Here is a 22959-nt window from a genome sequence, read left to right on the forward strand (position 1 = left end):
CACAATAATCAATTGAGCTGCGGTATCCTCTCCATCCACCTCCTCGTCCCATAACTCATCATTTAAGGCTTTTATTGACTCGGGTTCAACAGCTGGTTGGACCGTCTCCCTCGCTGACCAATAGGATCGAGCGCTGTTATCGGCAGAGAAAAAAAAAACCTCACAGTCGCCATGATACAGCAGCGGAAACGGGTGCGAAGTAGCTAGAAAACAAAAGAGAACACGCAGTCGTCCTCGCGATTTGGTATGCTCTTGCAGGTACAATTGGACCTTTAGTATCAGACCTGAACCCCGTTCACTCATTTCATGCCACTGTGAATGTGAAAAGCGCTGTGCTCGTTTATCAAAGTAGGCCTTATTTGAATAGGAAGTCGGTCAGCTTCGAATAATTGGGATGTTAGCTTTTTAGCTTTTAGCACGCTAACTGTAGCTAAGCTAAATAGCTCGCAGTTGCTTGTAAACCAAAGCGGTGTGTCGCGCTGTGAGCTCGTTTAGCTCTCAGTTTATCTCCATGGTAGTAATGTTTGCTGCTGGAGGCTAACGTTAGCTGAAGGCAGCTAACTAATGCGCTGTGTCGTGGCCTAGTGTTAATGCGCAAGTCAATGCTTTGCTATTATGTAAACAACTAATGTGCACACTCTTTAAGTGTCATTTCTGCTTCTTTTTAACCAACTCAGACAGGTCTTTAAAGTCAACCAACTCACGTTAAATTTCTTTATTTTCCTTACTTTGCCTGTCCGTTTTCATCTCGCTATTTCGCAAACGAGCTAGCTGTAGCTGTGTAGCGTTTGTTATGTGTACTTTGATGGCTAACATTGCCTATTTAGGTTAAGCTAGGCTAATCAGTTAGCGACAACGAGAGGAAGAAATGGCTAATCTTAGTTAGCGGTGGCTGTTTTTACTCATTTTAAACATGCTGTTTTATTCTCACCTCTTTGACTAATTAATGCTTCAGAGTTATCAGTTTGGTTTGCCAAGTTTAGCGTCACGTTGTTGACTTTACTGTTGATTACGTAAGTTGACTCCAATTAAATCTCAGCCTTCATAGGAAGCAGTTTATTTAATATTGTATATGATCGATGGCAATTCACAACGTTAATATCTTGTTCCAGACCTGTTTGTGACTGGTAAAGTTTCCATTTAATATCTCGTATGTACATGTGCTGGCGTTAGCTTGTTGAAATGATCAATACAAATAAGGTTGAAGAGCTAATACATATGGTTGGAAACGGACTTTTTGTGGCTGGTGGATCCAACATCTCCCAGCCACATTACTGTTGTTTTTGCCTGGTGAGTGAAGCACATCTAGCAGCCACATGCATATTTCACTGGTATTTGGCTGCTAGCTGGTGCTCATTTCCAACCTCACCATGCCTAAACTATTTCAGATTATTCCATGGACACATTTACTTGATTGATTTCAAATTAATGGCATAATAGGATATAGTATACTGTCTATGAATGGTATGTAAAATGTAATGAAAAATACCTCTGCAGTGTTATAGGAATGCCCAAGGAAAAATATGACCCGCCGGATCCAAGGCGGATGTATACAATAATGTCTAGCGAGGAAGCAGCCAACGGGAAAAAGTCATACTGGGCTGAGCTGGAAATCAGCGGTGAGTGTTATCTTCTGAGTTAGTTCAAGTTTTTTGGGTAAAGTAGTTGCATTGTATCCATACTTGGGTATTATTATATTACACGTATATATACACAGATATACCACAGTAGTGCAGGTTTTGCCTTTTTTTTTAAAAAAAGGTCTCACATTTAATCAAAGAAGCTGGCATGATGCTGCCCTAGTGTGTGATATATATATTTTTAGATGGCATAATAGGAGTAATAGTTGGATACTGAGATTTAATTCTCCTTTATCTCCTTTTCCCACTGTCACTTCAGGCCGAGTAAGGAGTCTCAGCACAGCCCTGTGGTCTCTCACCCACCTCACTGCCCTGCACATCAGTGACAACTCATTGTCACGCATTCCGCCAGACATTGCCAAACTACACAACCTGGTGTACCTGGATCTGTCATCCAATAAGATCAGGACCCTGCCGGCAGAGCTCGGCAACATGGTATCTCTCAGGTTAGTGATTTCAGGCTATACATTTGCAGATTTACCCCTTAGATTGGACACAATGGAAAGGACTAGCTGTCACAAGGTTGATCTTGAATCTGGATTTGATATTTAAAAAGTCTACAATCTGGTTCTACCCATTATGGCAACATGATATTTTTTTTTCCAATTAATTCTAGATCGATTAGATATCTGCCAATTTTGTTCCACAATAGTTCACATCAACAATCAATCTGAAGTTGGACTGTATGACATAGAAAATCACGTTTTGAAAAGAAATGATTGTCTCTCAGGAGGGCTGTTTTTTAATAATCAAATACCCCTATGTCCTCCTCAGGGAACTGCTTTTAAATAACAACCAGTTGCGGGTTCTGCCATTTGAATTGGGGAAACTGTTTCAGTTACAAACACTGGGATTGAAAGGTGAGTGGCTTATCAATGCATTTTGTAACCATTCTAGCCTTCAAATCCCATTGTTCTCATAGCGACGATTCAACGAGCTTTGCTTTTCCTTCACCAGGAAACCCACTTGCACAAGAAATTATGAGCCTCTACCAGGAACCTGATGGCACGCGGAGACTGCTCAACTACTTGTTAGACAATCTGGCAGGGGCTATCAAGCGCAGTGAGTCCCACCTCTTTTTGGCAGTTTTTTAGACCAAAACAGGAATTGCATGTTGCCAGTTGCTTTTTTCATCCAAAAAATGGATTCATCATTAGATATAAATGGGGATGTTGTGAACAGCTTATGTGCTCTTAACTTTGTTGAAGTCATTGTTTGACACTCTGTGTGCAAGTTGTCACCCGTATAAACCTTTTTTCTTTTTCTATTTTACCTGTCCTCAGTACCAACGGAGCAGCCCCCAGCCCGGTCATGGATCTCACTCCAGGAACCAGACCGAACACGGGCCTCAGGTAAGGACAACATATATGAAGGGTCACTTTGAACAGACACACATACTCTTTGCAATCTTGTTTGGAATAAGCAATGTTCATAAATATGGATCCAGCTCGGTCCCCAACTGTCAACCTCTTTTATTTGCTACTTGCCATGTTAAATTCAAGAGTTGTAAGGATCCAAATGCAGGTTAAAGTACTGCTGGCATTAACCCAAAACGAATAATTCTGACTCTTGCGCAATGTAGTATGTGCTTACTTTATGTGGTTGGACTTGAGCAAAACTAATTTATCAAACATTTTTGCCAAAAGAGCAATATATCTCAAATATAACATCTATATAGCTGCAAATATATACCATGGGTTGAGTATTTACTTTTGCTGGTTCACCCTCTTGGGCTGGCTATAACTGTGTTTTTTGACAGAATCAAGGCTCATTGCTGTTTAGAAGTTGACTGCACTGTTGTGTAATTTTCACCCAATTAGTATGGCAAGTGTACTTCTATACAGTAGAAATGGTAAAAATAATAGGATGTGTTGCCTTAATTTTGGTTAAGTTTTGGTTACCAAAATAAGCTAGTAGTAAAACAATTTGGAAATGTCGATGCCTACGCATACGCAATGTCTGATGCAACCAAAAATCATCAGCTTCTTAAGCATTTCTGAGCTATCACATTTTGTCTGTTTCTGCCTCAGCATTGTTCTCTGTGATGTGCTACAACGTGCTGTGTGATAAGTACGCCACGCGACAGCTATATGGCTACTGCCCGTCTTGGGCTCTAAACTGGGAGTACAGGAAGAAATCCATCATGCAGGAGATAATGGGCTGTAATGCAGACATCATCAGTTTGCAGGTGAGAGAATGGCGTCAAGAAGTGTGTTTAGGTTTTCAAAGAAATTCACGTAATGTTTATTTTGTTTAATTAGTAATTGTATTATTATTTGATAGCGATAGAACACGGAAGTTAACATCAGTATAAAAATACAAGATTTAAAGACGCCAGAATTGGCATCTTCCTCCGTAGTCCCTAGGCAGATTACACAATATACATGACGTCCCAAAAAATGTATTCACACTTTAAATAATTGTTAAGTAGGTGTTTATTAAAATTCATTTAATTTTCAAAATGTAATAGAATTCACAAACATCATTTTATTGTTTTGTCACTGCCTGTTCTATATATCCGCTGCTAAAGTGTGTACATTTCCTTGGGTCACCCTGTATATGTGTATATATCATAATATATAATGTGTCTATATCCTAATATATAAAAATATGCAATATATAGATACAAATATACAATACACAAGTAGAAAAGGACAAAGTACTTTATGCAACGTGTCGGGTTAAAAGTCAAAGGATTGCTATATGCCATTGTTTTTATGATTTTCAAAAGTAGAATATGAAGGACACTCCCTTACTGCACATTCGGCTGTTCCAATATTTACTTTCCCTCACTGACAGCACAGTTTCTCCAAATGTAGCACACCAACAAGATCTTGCACCTCACACTCCCATCTAGTGGTGGCCCTGGTGCCAATGCCACTGTCGGCCCTCTTTTTAAATTAATTAATTAACAGGAGGTGGGACAAGCCTTTGCAAAACCTAGTGCATGAAACAAGCATATGCTGCATCAATGCATGCAAATTTGTATATCAATGAAGAATTAACAATGTAAAAATATTTGTTTTAGGTGGTGGTAGTGGGGTGTTTATGGCCCCACATTAAGTCGACACAATAAAAGCAACTCCTGTAGAATGTTCTGCAATCCAATAAATGCTCCCATAGTCCGACACTGTTAACACTGACTCCTGTCGCCATTTTCTCATTGACCTGGAATTGTTCAATATGTGCTGCAACTTATTTTGCGGTAACATTTGATTTGTTTTGATGTGTAAACATGTTGGGTGAAAGGGTGTTATCATCTAGGTCATCCTGTTTTATTATGTTCTTTTTTGAAAGTCTGTTTAATGTGTTTTCATATTTGGAGAGTTGACTTTGTGTCATTACAAGAACTTTCATAAAACATTGAATTAATAATTTGAATTATATTAAAATATATTTTACCTGTTTCTCTTACAAGGAGTAGGGTTATTATCTAGTACACAGCTTGTTCTTTGCATTCATTAATGCAGAAGTATTCCCAAATGTTTCCTGTATTATAGCTACTCCTCCTTCCTGTACTTTTTTCCAGCTGTTAAGTTTTTTTTGCTTCAACCTGTGCTAATAGTGTGTTATTTCAATGAAAAGGTATCTTACACCATCTTACTTTTCCCAGTCTTGTATTAAAATGTTTAGAATGACAGCTTTCCTTCTTTTTTGAAAGAGGTGTTTGTTAAACTTGGCGTAACTGCCAGTCTCTCCTGTTGTCCGTCCTGACACCTGTTTCTTGTTGACTGCAGGAAGTTGAAACAGAGCAGTACTACAATTTCTTCTTGCCAGAGCTGAAGGAGCAGGGATACGACGGGTTCTTCAGTCCAAAGTCACGAGCCAGGACTATGTCAGAGTCGGACCGTAAACATGTAGACGGTTGTGCAGTTTTCTACAAGACGGAAAAGTATGTACCTAAAGTTTTATTAGTTATTGTTCTATGGCCTGTATCTCTTGCTGATAGCTTCAATAGGACACAATTATTTGTTAAATCTGAAAAGCTAAACATGTTTTAGATTTTTGCTAGAATCACTGGCTTGCATCTCTGAAATAGTCCAAATCTTCTTAATGACTTTGTCTAATATTATTATTGTATGAGGATAGGATTAGGATGGTTCCTAATATTGTTACCCGAGTGATTAATACGTTATTGTGGTTCAATCATAGTTGATCACGAATCACAAAGCTTGTCAGATTTCCCCTTCATTTAATAGATGTAATAATTCTGACAAAGAAATTGGGTATTCCATTGTAAGCCTGTCACTTAAGGTTCAAGTTGAAGGAAAGTGAAACCTTTGCTGCTTTTTATTGCTGTGTGTTGATGGTGTCTTGTTTTTGTGGACTGGTGTATCAGCTGGGTATAGCTCCCATAGATGACCTACCGAACCGGTTTGAGTATTATGCAAATGAGAGGGTCTTTGTATTGTAACCATCAGTTGCAGTGTTGGTCTGTCTACAGTGTTAGGGCGCACTTACAATGTCCATCCGTACCGTGCCCCGTGCTTTAGGGTACTTTTCCCCCCACGGCCCAGGCCCGTTTTTATTCGCACTACCTGGGCCTCAGAGCGAATGCTTCTTGCCTGCCTATACGTCATCACGCCGTCACACGCATTAATTGACGTTGCGTTGCGTCACTTTGTTTACAAAAGCGCGCGGTCTTTTGGCCACATAATGGAAAGCTGCGCAGAAAATATGGTAACATTTTTGGCTTTGTGTTTTTTTTGGACTCATTGTGATGCGGCACGACCCTGTTTAGTCTTCGTTGCAAGGTCCGTCCTTCTTTTTTCTATGTCTGAACAGGCGCACATAAAATGCCGTCAGAACCGCTGTAGGCCTCGTGCTCGTACATGTGCGCACGCTCGTGCTCGTACATGTGCAAACGTACTTTACAAAAGCCCACCTCTCCCAAACGGGCTGTGACTGGCAAGCGTTGCCACTCACACTGGTTAAATGAACTAGACTTTAGCCGTGAAACGTTCTTTGGCATGGTACGGATGCAAAGTTTGAGTGCGCCCCTTACACTGTGAGTGAATGCATCTAGGGCTACATGCACCCCAATATTCCACTATTATGCCAATAATCCAAATTTGATGCAGGTAATGTAAGGGCATATTTTGTTTGGATATTCGGTATAAGGCATTTATTCGAATGTCGCATCTTCTGATTAAGACACATGGGATATGCCGGTATTATTCAGGTTTTAGAAGCATTCTTTGGACATGTATACAGCGCATTCTGAATATGCTTCTCATTTGTTTGCCTCTTGCCCGTTTATAGCTCTGCTCTTGTTGTACACAATCCAATTTTTTTGCAAGGCTGGGTTAGAGATGCTTGCCCGAAAGAAAAGCCCATCTTTCTGGTGGAACGGAAAAACACCTATGTTGAAACATTATGAGAGACTTGGACACTGATCCAGTAAAGGGCCGTGTGGCTGCAGGTTTTCATTCCAACCAATCAAAAACACACCTGGTCCAACAAATCAACTGTGTGAAGACAGTTCAGGTGATTTAAGTCGAGTTAGGTGTGTTCTTGCTTGGTTGGAATGAAAACCTGCAGCCACACGGCCCTTTACTGGATCAGTTTGACACCCATGGTGTATGGCAATTGAAGGGATAAAAGAGGCAGGCTGTGTGCCTGTAGTCTGCCATCCATTGGTGGAAAACTTTAAAAAAATCCTATTTGCGCAGCTGTATGAAAATGGTACTATTAGTGGATTATATATATTCATTAGACATGTAAACAGCTTAGTAGGACTATTCAGAATCTTTGCGCATGTTAGAGTAGCCAGTGATAACATTGATTAAATTCATCATGGTAGAAATTTGTGTCAATTTATCCATTTACCATGCTTTCGCACTTTTTTCAGAGAAACCTAAGGTCGTCTGCATTCATATCTGAATACAAAAGCTAGACCAATAGTATGTTTTTAGACATGATACTAAGTGTTGACATTTATAGCAATCTTCAAGTTTGGGCTCTGTTTATAACATAGATTTGAATGATAACTCAATCTTTTATCCAAATTTGGAGAAACATGTTCTAAAAACCGTGGTCATGTTTATGGTACAGTATGAAAATGGTCCCATGCTTTTCAGTCTGCCATAGCTGCTTGCAAAACCCTGCACATATAACCACTACATTGGTAGGGCAGTTTGCATGAAAGCACTTTTTCGATTTGCAAGTCCATTGTGGTCAATAAATCCTGAGCTGTTCGATTTTGGTTTATTCTAAAGGCTATTGAATCCAAACGTTAAAAGTCTGTTTACAAATCACAGGGACAGGGCTGGCCAATAAACTGAATAACAATCACAATTTGGGCTTTCCACAAAGAATATGATCTACTGTGATATTGACATTTAACATTTGTGCTTTGCTCATGTAAAACTCTGTTGCATGTGTGTGTTTACCTCTATCATATCACGTGAAAATAATGCCAGGCTCTTATAGTATGATACAGACCTCTACTCACACCAGACTGCTCGGTTATAATTCCACTCATGCATTAATTTGTAAGGATTTTGTGAAAAAAATGTGATCAATATCTGAATCCCAAAAATGGAAAGTGAATACCTACCCAATGAACGAAAAGTCCAATATTCGGTAACAGCCCTAGTTATTTTGATGCAAAGATGTTTACATTAATTTGATAAACTTAAGCATCAGGATTTGTGTTTTTAGTGTCACACTCTTGCCAACAGTGTCTACACTTACCAGCCACTCTATTGGGTACACCTTGCTATTACCGGTTTGGACCCCTTTTGCCTTCAGAACTGCTTTAATCCTTTGTGGCATAGATTCAACAAGGTACTGGAAACATTCCTTAGAGAGTTTGGTCCATATTGACATGATAGCATCACGCAGTTGCTGCATATTTGTCGGCTGCACATCCATGATGCGAATCTCCCGTTCCACCACATCCCAAAGGTGCTCTATTAGATTGAGATCTGGTGACTGTGGAAGCAATTTGAGTACAGTAACTCATTGTCATGTTCAAGAAATCGGTCTGAGATGATTCGCGCTTTGACATGGCGCGTTATCCTGCTGGAAGTAGCCATCAGAAGATAGGTACACTGTGGTCATAAGGGGATGGACATGGTCAGTAACAGTACTCAGGTAGGCTGTGGCGTTGACAGGATGCTCAATTGGTACTGATGGGTCAAAAGTGTGCCAAGAAAATCCAATATTGGTGAGCCTGCAAATTGTAACTTCAGTTTCCTGTTCTTAGCTGACAGGAGTGGCACCCGGTGTGGTCTTCTGCTGCTGTAGCCCATCCGCCTCAAGGTTCGACGTGTTGTGCGTTCAGAGATGCTCTTCTGCATACCTCTGTTGTAACGAGTGGTTATTTGAGTTATTGTTGCCTTTCTATCAGCTCGAACCAGTCTGGCCATTCTCCTCTGGCCTCTGGCATCAACAAGGCATTTGCGCCCACAGAACTGCCACTCACTGGATATTTTCTCTTTTTCGGACCATTCCCTGAAAAACCTAGAGATGGTTGTGCGTGAAAATTCCAGTAGATCAGCAGTTTCTGAAATGCCAACAACCATGCCACATTCAAAGTCACTTAAATCACCTTTCTTCCCCATTCTGATGCCTGTTTGAACTGCAGCAGATCGTCTTGACCATGTCTACATGTCTAAATGCATTGAGTTGCTGCCATGTAATTGGCTGAGCAGAAATTTGCGTTAACGAGCAGTTGGACAGGTGCACCTCATAAAGTGGCCAGTGAGGGTATATCAGGAAATGTATCAATATTCTATCACTATTGTGATATGGGTCTAGATATTGTGTTTTGAATAACCCAATATAACATTCCCCGTTTTAAAGGCTGCACTACAGCAATCAGATTTCTATTTTGTAACTTGCACAACTGTTCTATTATTTGCATCCTACGACATTGTAGCACATCGTATTTGGTCAAAACTCTTATATCATACTCTGATACTCCAAATCTCCCACCCCCATTATATTCTAAGATATTGATAGATGGTGTCTTTATATAACAAACTTTAATTCTGATATTAAATAAACATCTTATTCAGGATTCTTGAATAAAGCAAGTTGCATGGTTAGCGGCCTTTTTAGATTTACAGTTTAATGTTAATGTAATTGTGTTACCATTTTAAATATATTTTTACTTACCCTGAGCGGTTTCTGATCTGGACTGCCGTTTTTAGAATCTAATTGCAACAGATCATTAATTATCTGCTTGTTTTCATCCATTTATTTTCAACCCTTCTTTAAAAATATGTTAAATTCTCTCTTCTCTTGTCTCCTTCTGTTTATCTCCAGGTTCAGTGCAGTGCAGAAGCACACAGTGGAGTTCAACCAGCTGGCCATGGCTAACTCCGAGGGCTCAGAGGCTATGCTGAACAGGGTGATGACCAAGGACAACATCGGGGTAGCTGTACTGCTTGAGGTCCGCAAAGAGATGATGGAGGCCTCCTGTGAGTAGACACTCTATTCTGATCTTTGGGACTCCTTATTTTATATTTATTAGATAAATAATATTTCTTAATCCTGAATTAACTCTGTGCTGTAACTGTATCTTCTCAGTGAGTTTCAAAGTATTGCAGGTGCTTTTACAGATGTTCATGGTGCATAAATAACTGTTTTTATGATATTGTTTTTTTATTAGTCCTAATTCCTCTTTCTGTTCTCCCTGATAACCTTTTCCCCCCCTTTCAGCTGGAAAGTCACTTCATGGTATGGAGAAGCAGCTGCTCCTGATAGCCAATGCCCACATGCACTGGGACCCAGAGTACTCTGACGTCAAGCTGGTCCAAACAATGATGTTCCTGTCAGAGGTGAAGAACATAGTAGACAAGGCCACACGCAGCCTCAAGTTGTCCTCTGTCTCTGGTGAGACCAATGCCATTCCACTGGTGCTGTGCGCTGACCTCAACTCCTTGCCTGACTCTGGTAAGTAAGCAGGGCTAATAGGGCTGTTTTTTTTTTTTTTGTTTTTACCACAGAGCGTTTGTATATATCAATTTTACCTGCAGACTGAGCAATGGTGATTACATTGTCTTAATTGATATATAACAAGCACATTTCTCAGAAATGATGTCACAATCACAATTTGTGTGCATGTGAGTGGAGTGCTAGTAGAAGGTAGACTTTCTGTTGAGCAAACATGGAGGTATTGAGCAGAGCAGCTTTGAGCTGGAGTTGGGAACTTGCTGGTTTGTTTTGTTTCTTCAGGAGAGTTATGCCACACTCACCTGAAGAGTTAGTTGAAGTGCCAGTTAGTGTTTTTGATCCAGAAAAAAAAAACGGCTATGTTGTCTATACGTTGGCATATCACAGCAACGATCTAAAGCAGTCAATGTGTGGGGTTTAACTTGAATACTGAAAGGGGTGTAACTTGGAGTGTCTTGCAGGCCACAAATGGACTCACTTGAAAAAGTCAGTTCATTCATCATTCATTCATCATCTAATACTCCTGGAAATGCCATTTGGTGACAATAGAAACTGATTTGACCATAAACTTCCACATTACTGGACACTCTCATGAAGACTACCTCTTATCTCTCCCCTCTATTCAGGCGTAGTGGAGTACCTGAGTACTGGTGGGGTGGACTGCACCCACAAGGACTTCAAGGAGCTTCGTTATAGCGATAGCCTGACCAAATTTAACTGCAACGGCAAGAACAGCACGTCCAACGGCAGGATCACCCACGGCTTCAAGCTGAAGACCGCTTACGAGAACGGCCTGATGCCTTACACCAACTACACCTTCGACTTCAAGGTGATTGTACTGACAGCAAAGATATTTGAATTGTTTTGTATTTGTAGTTGATAATAATCCTTGTTCATAAACGCCACATAAAGGAAGTATGAATCTGAGGTGACTTCCGTCTTCCTCTCTCCTCAGGGTGTCATCGACTATATTTTCTACTCCAAGCCTCACCTGAACGTGCTGGGTATCTTGGGCCCCCTGGACCCTCACTGGCTCGTAGAGAACAATGTCAGCGGCTGCCCGCATCCCCACATCCCCTCAGATCACTTCTCCCTCTTCGGCCAGCTGGAGCTGCTCCTGCCCAACATACCCCCCCAGGTTAATGGGCTCCATCTGCCTACACGCAGGTAGTGAGTCCCTGCCACACCACCAGGGGGAGGTTCAACCACAGCCTCTCCCTTTTCAAACCCTCCTCCCTCCCACTACCAGCTCTTCCCTCCACCATACTGGAGGAGGAAGACAAATACACAACCTGTAAAATATTCGTACAGTGAGGTCTGGCCGACAGGGATTTCGTATAATGTTATAGATATTCTATATTTTTCTTTTTTCTTTCTCTGTTTTTCTTTTTTGTTCTTTTTTTAACTGCTCGATTCAGTCCTGTTTGTGTATCATAATTTGTGTTTTGGACTCCCTTTCCTCCTCAAATCCACCCACCCACCCACTTTGCTTCTGTCAATTCAAACTAGAGGGGATGGTAGCCTGTTCAGATTTGTCACATGAGGCACTGTCTGGTTTTAGAGCAACTTGAAACTGAGAAGTGGCTGAGGGGTCTACACTCACCTGAAAAGCTAGCTGATGGTCTGCCTGTCTGTCTGTCCTGTATAAACCTGAAACCAGCAAAGACAGCAGACTCGTCAATCTCAGACCTCCATCTTTGGCTTGTGCTTGTTTTCCCGCTTGTACTCTGGGCACTCAGCATATTTTCTCAGTCGTTCTAGGGTGTACCCATTTGTTGAGTCAGATGTTGTCGAGTGAGGGCAGCTTTTAGCTGGGAGTTAAGCATCCCTGGTGGTGGATGTAGCGCAGCTCGTACGAGGTGAGATTTCCTGCTGTCATTCCGTGGTGCTGAGGCCTTTTGTGTGGTCACTGCCTCCCGTGGTGCTACAAGAGAGTCTACACCTCTGACTCCGGCCCTGGTGCATTCACTACCAAACCCACAGATGCCTCAAGAACCAGACATCCAAGAACTACATTTGCTCAATGTCACATGGGCTGTATATAGTGTGAAATTGTGAAGGAAGGATATGGTGAGAAACTGAGAGCAGCTACCATCCTGTTTGCAGACTGTTTCACCCCAGCTTGTATAGTTGTTAGGCTTGTCTTGTGCTTAGGAGCTCATATGGCCCACATGTACCCCCATTTTCTTTTGGGCAAGGGATTTAGGCTGATGGGTAAAGCGATGAGGGGCTTTCAAAAATATTCTCTTTGTCTCGATTTGCTTGTAGGCATAGTGAGTGAGTAATGGCTGATACACAGGAGTAAAACCAGCATTCCTCTCACTGTCTGGAGTTGCCATCCAACTCACACAGACGCACACACACACACACACACACACACACACACACACACACACACACACACACACACACACACACACACACACACACACACACACACACACACACACACACACACACACACGGATGGACACACACACACACACATGGACGGACACACACACACACACGCACGTTATTTGCAGGCAGATCTGTAGCACTGTCTCCGAGGCCAGTAGTGACTTTCCCCAGCCATAAATTCCATACACGAAAGCAGTGGGTTTTTTCACAAGTGTTTGTACAGAATAGAAATCTAGACTGTCTTTACATGATTGTATATGAACCACAAAAGACCTGTTTTCTGGCGTTTTTTGTACTAAGAGTAAATTATGATCAGATTTGAAAAAAAAGATTGTATTGTAAACTATGGCTAAATTTTTATCCAGTTAATGTTAAGATGAATTGATATTACCAGCTTGTACAAAAGACGTAAGAAGAGGTTGTTCAAGGCGTTCACTGTCACTACCTTGCACTCCCTAGAGATAGACTGTAATTAATGTATCAGTATTGTTATATTTTTTTCTCGCTCCTTCTCTCTGCTGTTGATTTGATTTGCCGGCATATTGCTGCGATTGTAAATAGACACTGAGTTAACTCTGCCTGTTGCTTCTTGCCCATTAACAAAGCCATTGATCCTCATCCACCGCTGCCATCAGTTCAGACAAAAAGGACATGCAAGGATGAGTCGCAGCCCACCTGTGACTCCAAATCTATTCATCTCTATAGCTCACACGCACTCCCACTAGTGACGTGTGACTGATACAACCTGTATTAATCCCACATGTACAAGAAAACATCGTGCCTCACTGTAGCAGTTGTCGTTGTCTTGCACTATTTACATTTGACGAACGCCTGAACAACCTTTTCTGCTTTTATTTTTAAATACTGTTGAGACATTGGTGAAGATTTTATGTCCTTTTAATGGTTTGTGTTAATTTTGATTTCCTTCTTTATGAGCTGTGACAATGTTGTGTGTATCCTTCCTATTCATTGAGCTCTCTAGTAATAAGGTATACTTTTTCCACCAACCTGTATCCCCCTCCTTGAGGAACATGAGTAGGATGTCCAAACTTTAAATCCACTCTCTGATAGATTTGCTCCCCGTTTATACCTTAGCACAGCTCTATGCCCAGACTCCCAAAAATATCTTAGCTCCTTCCCTGGCCATGAATTTAAAATCTCCTTAAGCGTGTCCATCCCCTCTGTTCCCCCGACCTCACACTTTTCCTACCCACTATATTACTCAAGCTGTGTCTTTTTAAACCCCTTTACTCAACCACTCTGTATAGTTCTCTTCCCCTCGTCACTGCAGCTATAGTGCCATCTGTGGACCCCCTACTTCTGTATTTGAAAAATGTGGTAGGCCCACTTTGCTCTGCTTTTGGATGAACAAGGGATGAGGGGCAGTGAGCGCAGCCATTTCTCTCTGAAAGCCAGGCAAACACGTTGCTATAAATCAAATTTGTTACACCTCAAACAAAACAGAAAACAGGCATGCTTTTACAGTTACACCTGATGACGAGCACTTAGTAGATTCAAATGCAGCTCCTCTCACTCCCTTGCCCATCATATTAGCAAATAAAAATAATTTACTTTAATGTATATGTTAAAATGACATTTTTAAACCAAGAGGGAAGCAAGTAAATAGGAAGTTTAGTCATCAGATCAAGGTATCTTGTCCCAGTTGTTTCCCCCTACACGTTTGTCTTTTAACTCTTTGTTTTGTTTTCCAATGGAAACCAATGTGTCCAGTTTGATTTTTTTTTCCTGAATGGCATTAGTATTGTAGTAGATTTAAAGGCTAGCTTTTTTGTAAAGTGTGAATAAAAGATGTATCTCATGTTTCCTTTCTAAAAAGATATTGAATTGTGTTGTTGATGTGTAAATCATGGATTATATGATGGTGTTATGTTTGCTACATTGGTTTTACTCAATATATATCCCCCCCATGTACTCTTATTCCCATCACAAACCAAATCCTCTGTAGAAATCATGAGACGTTCTGATGGGTTGATTAGAGGAGTTGAATGTTCCTGATGCCTCGTAGAATGAAGGATTGAGAGCTTATTGGAGGAAAAGTACCTGCATCATTAGTATTCGTGAAAACTTTCAGCACAGGGATATTCAATCTGTTTTCTTTTGTTACTTTTCAGCTTTATTTTGGATGTTGCATGGCACTAGCTGGAGAGTGCTAGTGCCTGTAGATTAGGGCAGCAGAGCTGCCTGACTAGTGGCTGCAGTTCAGTACTAGAGAACATTGTTCTGACTGGTGTAAAACTTGTTTGTAAGACTAAGCTAACGGGGCGCCGCTGGTCGCTAGATTGGACCTGTGATTATTTTGAGTACTACTAGTCCGTTTCACTCTGTTCTTGTGCTTCACAGTGGTTAAACCTGTTACATTCTAGCTACTATTGATAATCACGGATTTGACTTTAAAGTCTTTTTGGTTGTTGACTCCCCTCTCCTCATCACCCTCTTATTAAACCACAGACTGGCTTCTGACTGAAAATGTGGCATAACACAGAGCAAGTAATATCACCCTGTAAGCTTTGGCGAGTGATCGCATTGTTAGCTTTGTACTTTTCACTGTTGCATTGTGTTTCATGGTTGGCTTGTTTAGGCGTAGAGTTGTTTTTCCCAGGCTGCATCTCCTTGTAATGGTGCACACCAAAGCTGCTTGTAGTCCAGATCTCTGTTGTAGAGCAAGTTATTTCACTAACAAGTCACATTCAAACAAACTTTTTAAATCTGCATCATAGTCTTCATGAAATGTAGGGCTGTAAGGAAAGAAAGGTACTTTTGTCCCTTTTCCTTGAATCACATCAACGCGTTGCATTCCTATTCATACTCTTGTTGAGGTTTGGGTTCTCAATCGACACATTTTAAATGCATCCTTTTCAAAAAAAAAAAAAAAACGTGGCAATAATACACAGAAAACATTCAGAATGTTTTTTTTTAATATTCTATCTGGAAAATGTAGCTATTTTAGTTTCCAACTGGTCGTTTTTCTTTTTGCTTTCGAACTCTCCATCTTCAACCTTCTAGACAGTTTTGTTACCTGAACACTTTACTTTTCCCTTCTATCATCCATCTTGTATATTAGCTCATCTCCTTCTCCCTGCCGATTTAGTCGTAGTTGTTCAATGATCAGGATTGTCTATCTGTAGTCAGCTGAGTACATATATTGATCTGTGTCACTGTGTTAATGCACTGGACCAACTATTGTTTACCATTCATGAAATACCAGCAAAAAAAAAAAATAACGACAAAACACTTGCACAATGTTGTAGAATGTCCATTAATCCAGATGAGAAATCAAGGCAGCTGTTTTCAAATCAACACATACTGTTTTAAAAAGAAACTGAATGGTAAACAATGCTTTCTGTTGTACCCCTTAGCCGTCCTCTCGATTCTCTTTGGACTAGTTTTGTTCTTTTATTTTTTTCTGTTTGACTACAGGTTCTGCTTGTTTCCTTTACACCTACCTATGTATTTTCCTACTTCTGGTTGAAAATAAATTCTATATCTGTTCTCCTTGTATTGCCTCCTTTTGCTTCCTTGTTTTTTCCCCCCAATTTTTTTAAAGCTAATTTCCAGTGTTTTTTAGACTTTCTCTCAGCACAAAGTGACTGATGGTTGTATTTTTAGTGTTTATTTTCTCCTCTTCCTCAGTCCAGTGACCTTACCAGCCATTTCGAATGTAGAAGACATGCTGTGAATCAGACTGTACTACCTCACAGCGCTCACTGACCCCTGTCTCACATTTCACACAATCAACATTATAATTCTGAACATTGTTTGTTGGGGCGGCACGGTCGACACGACTGTCTGATTAAACCTGTATTCAATCTGTCTGAAACACTCCTTTTTAGTGCCCGTCTCTTTAAGCCGGGGGTGCCCAGTTCTGGTCCTGGGGGGCCACTGTCCTGCATGTTTTATGTTTCTCCCTGCTGTAACACACCTAATTCAAATGAAGTGCTTGTTATCAAGCAGCTGAAGTTTGTCACAGGTTTGAAAATTGTTAGAATCAGGTGTGTTTACGCATGGAGAAACCTAAAAACATGCAGGACAGTGGCCCTCCAGGACCGCAATAAAGCACCCCAGCTTTAAGCAGCCCTTGCGAAAACGCCCAGTCTGCTCTGATTGGTCCGTGTGTCTGTCTCTCTCTCTCTGTCTCACCGTCATTGCAGCTTGGGAATGACTGTCATGGCACTTTTTATAGTATAGTTGTGACATCACAACCATACAGAAGCACTGATGGCCTGTATAAAGACACAGTTTCTGAAAACAGGCTGCGTGTATTCCTCTGTGCATTGAACATTTTGATGCTTTATCGTATTTATATAGCACATACAGTATAATAACGCATAATCAAAAATGACATGGAATCTCACTTTTTTTTTTTTTTTACAATATGGGACCTTTAATTAAATGATGTTTGGTCAAAATTAAAACCTACACATTCACAACTTCTCTGTGACACATTTGTCCGGACTTATGGGTCAGAGAAGCCACCTTGGTCGAAGCCTGTTTAAGCAAGTACGCTCACACTCTGAAGTGTCCTCTCGTAAGACGCTGAACCGTTACCAGTACCACAGGTGCCACTTTTTAGCAAGCTTGACATTTCTATTTTCCTCCAGGATGACAATTGAAAAGGGAATTACCCATCAGGGATCTATAAAGTTTAACATTTAGTTCCTAGAATAGCCTGAGGATGACAGTTTGTGTATTATCATTAGTTGACACACGATGGAGCCAAAGGATCAGCTCCAAACAGGCGCTGTAAAGTGTTTTGCCCATGTGTTATCTACTGAAGGAGTTAGGATGTTAGGTCTGAAGTAGTCACTGGTGACTCGTAGCATCAGCTGGGGTGAATTTAGGGAGAGCACAAACAGTGTGAGACAGGAAGTTTAGCTGGAAAGTTGGGTTTGAGCACAGCGGGGGCGCAATAATTATACTCAGAGGGTTTTATCAAACGCCAACAGAGTTCATATGACATAACATTGTGTTAAATTTGCTCTGAGTGGTGGAAATGTAGTTTTTTTATTGATATACCAATTGGAGATGCCAATTATTGCATGCAAGTGTGTATACACTGTAGTTTATATGCAGTATGATGTTGACAACCTGTTGAAACTTTTCTAGGGCTTCATCAGACTTGTGCTTGTCACATGATTAGTCCATTAAAGGGATAGTTTGGGATAGCGTTTTTTGTGGTGGCTGTGTGTAGATGTATGAAGTACTTATCCATAGTCCGTAGTGTATTACCTACAGTACAGCAGGTAACGGTTGGCAAGCCCCCAGTTTGGCAAAGCAGACAAGAGGACCAGCACAGAAGCTAAGCAATGCACTGCTGTGGATGGGGCAGCAGCTAAATGTATTAAGTGTACGCTATATTTAAGTACATTAGCACCTCATAACCTTGCAGTCAGACAACGCTTTTCTCCAGTTTCCACAGAAGAAGAACTTTTGCAAAGAGCAATTCAACATCCCTCTGCAAAAGATCTTCGTCGGTAAACTCCAGCTCATAAAGGGATCCTCTTGTCTCCACAATGAACGGCATTTTGTCGTTGCTTTCGTAATTTTGTTGTGCTTTTCCATGGTTGTGCTTCTCCACAGAGCTGGGTCTGTCTGACGTTCCTGCCTGTAATAGGGAAGGTTTTCGTTGCCACCGTACTCAAGGGGGGAAATGTCGGGTCTATGTTTATCATAAATAAGTCATAGAGTGTGGTCTTTGCCTAGTCTGTAAAGTGTCCTGAGATAACTTTTGTTATGATTTGGCAATATAAATAAAATTGAATTGAATTGAATTGAAAAAAAACTGTCTAGATGGCTAATTTGATGTAAGTGCTGAAAAAGACCATCGGATGATTTTGCGGTGGAATTACACTTTAAGGACACTCTTGATATCCTGCTGCGGATCACTTTACCTACATTTTTGCTGAAAAACAAAATGTTAAATGGAGGATCTTCTATCATTATTTCTGAATGGGTCAGTTTTGACCTGTTAGATAACACAATGGTTAATCAGTAATGAAAATGATCATTACTTGCAGCACTACCTGAGTAGAAAGTTTGCCTTAACTGACAGATCAACAGTGTTACTGTGTCTCTCTTCATCATGCTCGGCCTGTCATGAAATATCACTGGGAAACATCATTAATGCTGCACATACTCAGTGAGGCATTCACTGAAGTCTATTGGTTGTGTTTTTGTTTGTTTTCTTCAAACTATTGGGCTGGTACAAATTGAAGAACATAGTGTATGTCCACAATAAGGCGCTGCAGCTGTGTCTGTGAAATTATTACCAGTCAACAGACCTGCAGGGTTGTGAGCCACCATCTCTCCTTCGTAAAGGAGTGGGACATGATGAAGTGGTTCCTGAAGAAATCCAAGACTCACACACAAGTGGAAATGAACCTTTAACAGATGCCCACAGGAAAAATAGCAACAAATAATGATAAAATTACGTGAAGTTGTTCTGCAGAACAAAATAACTATCAATAGATTCACAATTACTTTGCAGCACACACACAAACACACACACACACTCTCACACACACACACACACACACACACACACACACACACACACACACACACAAACACACACACGCACACAGATACACATCTATACATAGAGTCAAGGCTATAACACAGCAGAAGTTGTGTGCAAAGAGCCACAAAGCTTCCTGTTATTACTCTGAAATGGACTGTGACAGTGAATTTAATTCACAGCTGATTGGGCTCTTAAGGAAACCAGAGCGTTTTTTAAACATGCCGAGTTAATCTGTCTAAAATGAGGGTTGGAAGAAAATATCAAAGACTGTCCAAGAGGCAAATTTTCCCTCTTAGGGTCGTAAACTATTTTTTGTTTCGAATGGAATTTTCTTGCAGGAAGATGTGTGTTTGTGTGACATCAGAGAGAACGAGGGAGTTTTTGTTGTTCGCAAGGAGAGGGGAGGTGGAGGGGTTAGAACAGAGAGATTCCTCTTTACTTCACCCCAATGTTTGCAGACTATCCGTCTTGTGTTGACGTGGCAGCATGATTGCAAAGCCTGTAAAGTCCTTTGCAGATGTAGACTCCCTCTATCTCTCCTCTCTCGTTCCTGCTTGTTTTCTTCCTCCTCTATATCCTCCTTTATTCCTCCTCCCCCACTCAACTATCCTTTTTTGTTTTTTTACCCTTTTCTTCTAAAATTCCCACTAGTGTGTCTAAGTATGTGTATTACTGCGTGACTACTAGGCCAGCTGCCTGTGTGATGTTCAGCCAACTTCTCCTAACATGCTCTCTGAGCACTTCTCAGGGTTCCATGGTTTTGTTTTCAAATTGTTAAGCTCCAGAAATGAGCACATAAAATGTAGCCGTGTGTGTCCTGCTGACACTGGACCTGCCAGACCAAACACAGCCAACACAGCAGGCCGGGCCTACGCTCCAACCTGAAAAATCCTGAGAATTTTCTATGGAAATCATCTGAGAACAGTGAACCTGAACAGTGAAACTATTTGAAGCACATTTGAACAAACTGATGATTGCTTGGCAACCGCTTTTACTGAGGAGGGAATGACACCTGGGCATTTGTTGGTCTGTATAACAGCTTATGTCAGTGCATCTGTGTGTGTGTGTGTGTGTGTGTGTGTGTGTGTGTGTGTGTGTGTGTGTGTGTGTGTGTGTTTGTTTTATTGCTCTTGTTAAACCAAGGGGTGTGGTTTTGTCCTATTACTAGAGAGGAAGGTGCAGACCTGAGAGTTATGTGTATTGGCCAGCAGCAGCTTTGAATAGAGGATGTGCACTGTAAAACATTGAACCTTAGTTTAACGTAAGTACACATGCACTGCGATCACAAAATTATGTAGAGATTACCTGGCGGAGCTGTATGTGAAAACGCAAGTGTCTTAATCAGTTGGATCAAACATTAAACTGTATTTTTCCTGCCAGCTTCCTAGTACAAAGTCCATGTCATGTCTGAGTGAGCACACGTGTCACTAGAGCCGCTCATTGTGCTAATTGAGAATTCACAGAGAGTGAGTGGGCGTGTACGCTTATCAACAAAACCAGAAGAAAACAAACATCCACGGGTGAAAGAGCAACGAAAAATGTCCAACTGGATGGACGACAAGTATTGGGAACTTCTGTTGCGCCAAAATCTCCAGTGGTGGGGAGTGAGGTGGAGGGACTGCTAGCAGCAGCAGACAGTTAGACCCAGTGACAGAGGGTCGGCGGACCATTTGTCCCAGCAAGAATGTGTGGATGTAGCATACGTTGTTAAATGTGACTCATTTAGCAGCTGCTCTCCTAACGTAACTTATCCACCTCTTGTTTGGCAGTTCCTGCAAAACTTCCCCTCCATGATTTTCTGTCGGTTTATATGGAAGATTATACAGAAGTTTGTCTATTGCTTGGCAATGATATACATAGAAATGGCCACTGCTGTGACATTTCTGCCACACTGATTCTTTCTATCCTATTTAATTCCTGTGAAAACAACTGAAACCAGAGCAAGTTGATTTAACTTAAAAATAATAAAACATATAAATAAAGTTAATGATAGAAGATTAGTTAATTCCACTAAAATTTTCACTATATTTCTGTACAATATTTTACAGTGTTTGTGTGTGCGTGCGTGTCTCTGTGTGCGTTTTAGGGCTTTTTCCTATAAGAGCAGGGTGGCCAGATGTGATGCATTAACTGAAGTCACCTGTTGTCAGGGTGCAGTAAGGTTAACTCATCAGACAAGAGAACTGAGCTACATTATCTACCTACCGCCTTTTTTCCATTGCAGAGTTTAATTGTTATAATTTAGCATGAGCCTCCTTTAACACATTTTAAAATGTTGTGTGCTGTTTATGTTATAGGTCATTAGGAAACATTATAAAATATCTGCACAAGGCAGACAAACTCTAAACCTAAGTATGTTTCCTGCAGACTTGCTTCGGTGTGCAGTATTTCTGAAATTAATGTTTTCAGCAGTCGACTCCAACATAAATAATACTGTTCTGCTGTGAATTCATTAATTTAAGTGCTACTGTTGCACCCTCTGATTGAAATTATTATCTGAAACAAGGAGGGGAGCTCCTTTGTGCTAAAACCAATGCGATCACAGCAATCAATTAAAAGATGCAAAAATGAAATGGTTATGCAATGGTGGAAGCTCCCTGCTGACGTTAGGACAGCAGAAACCCTACTCATCTTTTTTCTCTCTTCATGTTAGACATATATCAGAAGGAGGTACAACAGACACACAGACCTAATCAAGATGGAGGATGCGCCAGCCAACAAGCACACCTGCTTGCAAATGCACACATGAACAATTCCTTCACCAGCAGCACCCCTGCCACCGCTAACATATATTATCCACAAAGAGCAGAGGAAAAACAAGGCTGTGTGCCTGTGAAGTCATGCCAGGAATTCACAGCACGTATTTTGTGAAAAAAAAGAAAAAATACACGCCCTGATTTTTCTCAAAACAATGCAATGTGCCGTGTCTCCTGAGTTTATTTGTAGTCTAAGAGTGAGAGGTCAAACATGCAAGGATCTGCTTGATTGTCTGAATTATGTTTTGATGATTGCGTGTTGTGCTTAAACTGAAATTATTCATGGAAAATGATTTTACTGCTTTTTTAATAAGTGCTAAAAGCGGTAGGCTAATGACTTTGCACTACTTTAATAGTGTTTTGGCAAAAAAAGAAAATATACAATATGTGTCTAATGATCCACAGTTTTCAGACACTGTGGTGCAGAGAGAGGATGGTTCTGCTGAGAGTGCCGTGGCATCTTCGGGATTAGACGACCTGTTGTCGAGGCCCAAATCTTCTCCATGGATACCCTGAAATTAGAGGTGAGAATTGGACTCAACTCAGTTCTTGTCACCATGCTCTGCCTCTCTCTCTGTCTCTCTCTTTGTCAATAAGTCTTGTAGTGTGGAGCATCTGGCGAGTGAACACGGTGCGTTGGTGCAGGGTCGCAACCCCTCGTCTCTCTCCAGTGAGCTGCCTCCATATGACAATATTTCTCTCTCTCTCTCTCTCTCTCACT

General features: G+C 41.0%; 1 protein-coding gene across 1 annotated transcript; it reads left to right on the forward strand.

Annotated features, from left to right (window-relative positions):
- Nucleotides 1-161: 161 nt before the first annotated feature.
- On the forward strand, nt 162-16448 carry LOC310948127 (CCR4-NOT transcription complex subunit 6). Its single transcript, XM_083915147.1, has 12 exons — nt 162-258; nt 1498-1619; nt 1900-2086; nt 2415-2500; nt 2598-2702; nt 2924-2992; nt 3671-3828; nt 5378-5532; nt 9915-10069; nt 10311-10544; nt 11171-11373; nt 11500-16448. Exons 2-12 carry the CDS (start codon nt 1508-1510, stop codon nt 11713-11715), a joined length of 1680 nt encoding a protein of 559 aa, XP_083771273.1. The 5' UTR covers nt 162-258; nt 1498-1507; the 3' UTR covers nt 11716-16448.
- The last annotated feature ends 6511 nt before the right edge of the window (nt 16449-22959 follow it).

The sequence above is a fragment of the Echiichthys vipera genome (genome assembly GCF_963691815.1).
Source record: "Echiichthys vipera genome assembly, chromosome: 6".
NCBI classification, from domain to species: domain Eukaryota; kingdom Metazoa; phylum Chordata; class Actinopteri; order Perciformes; family Trachinidae; genus Echiichthys; species Echiichthys vipera.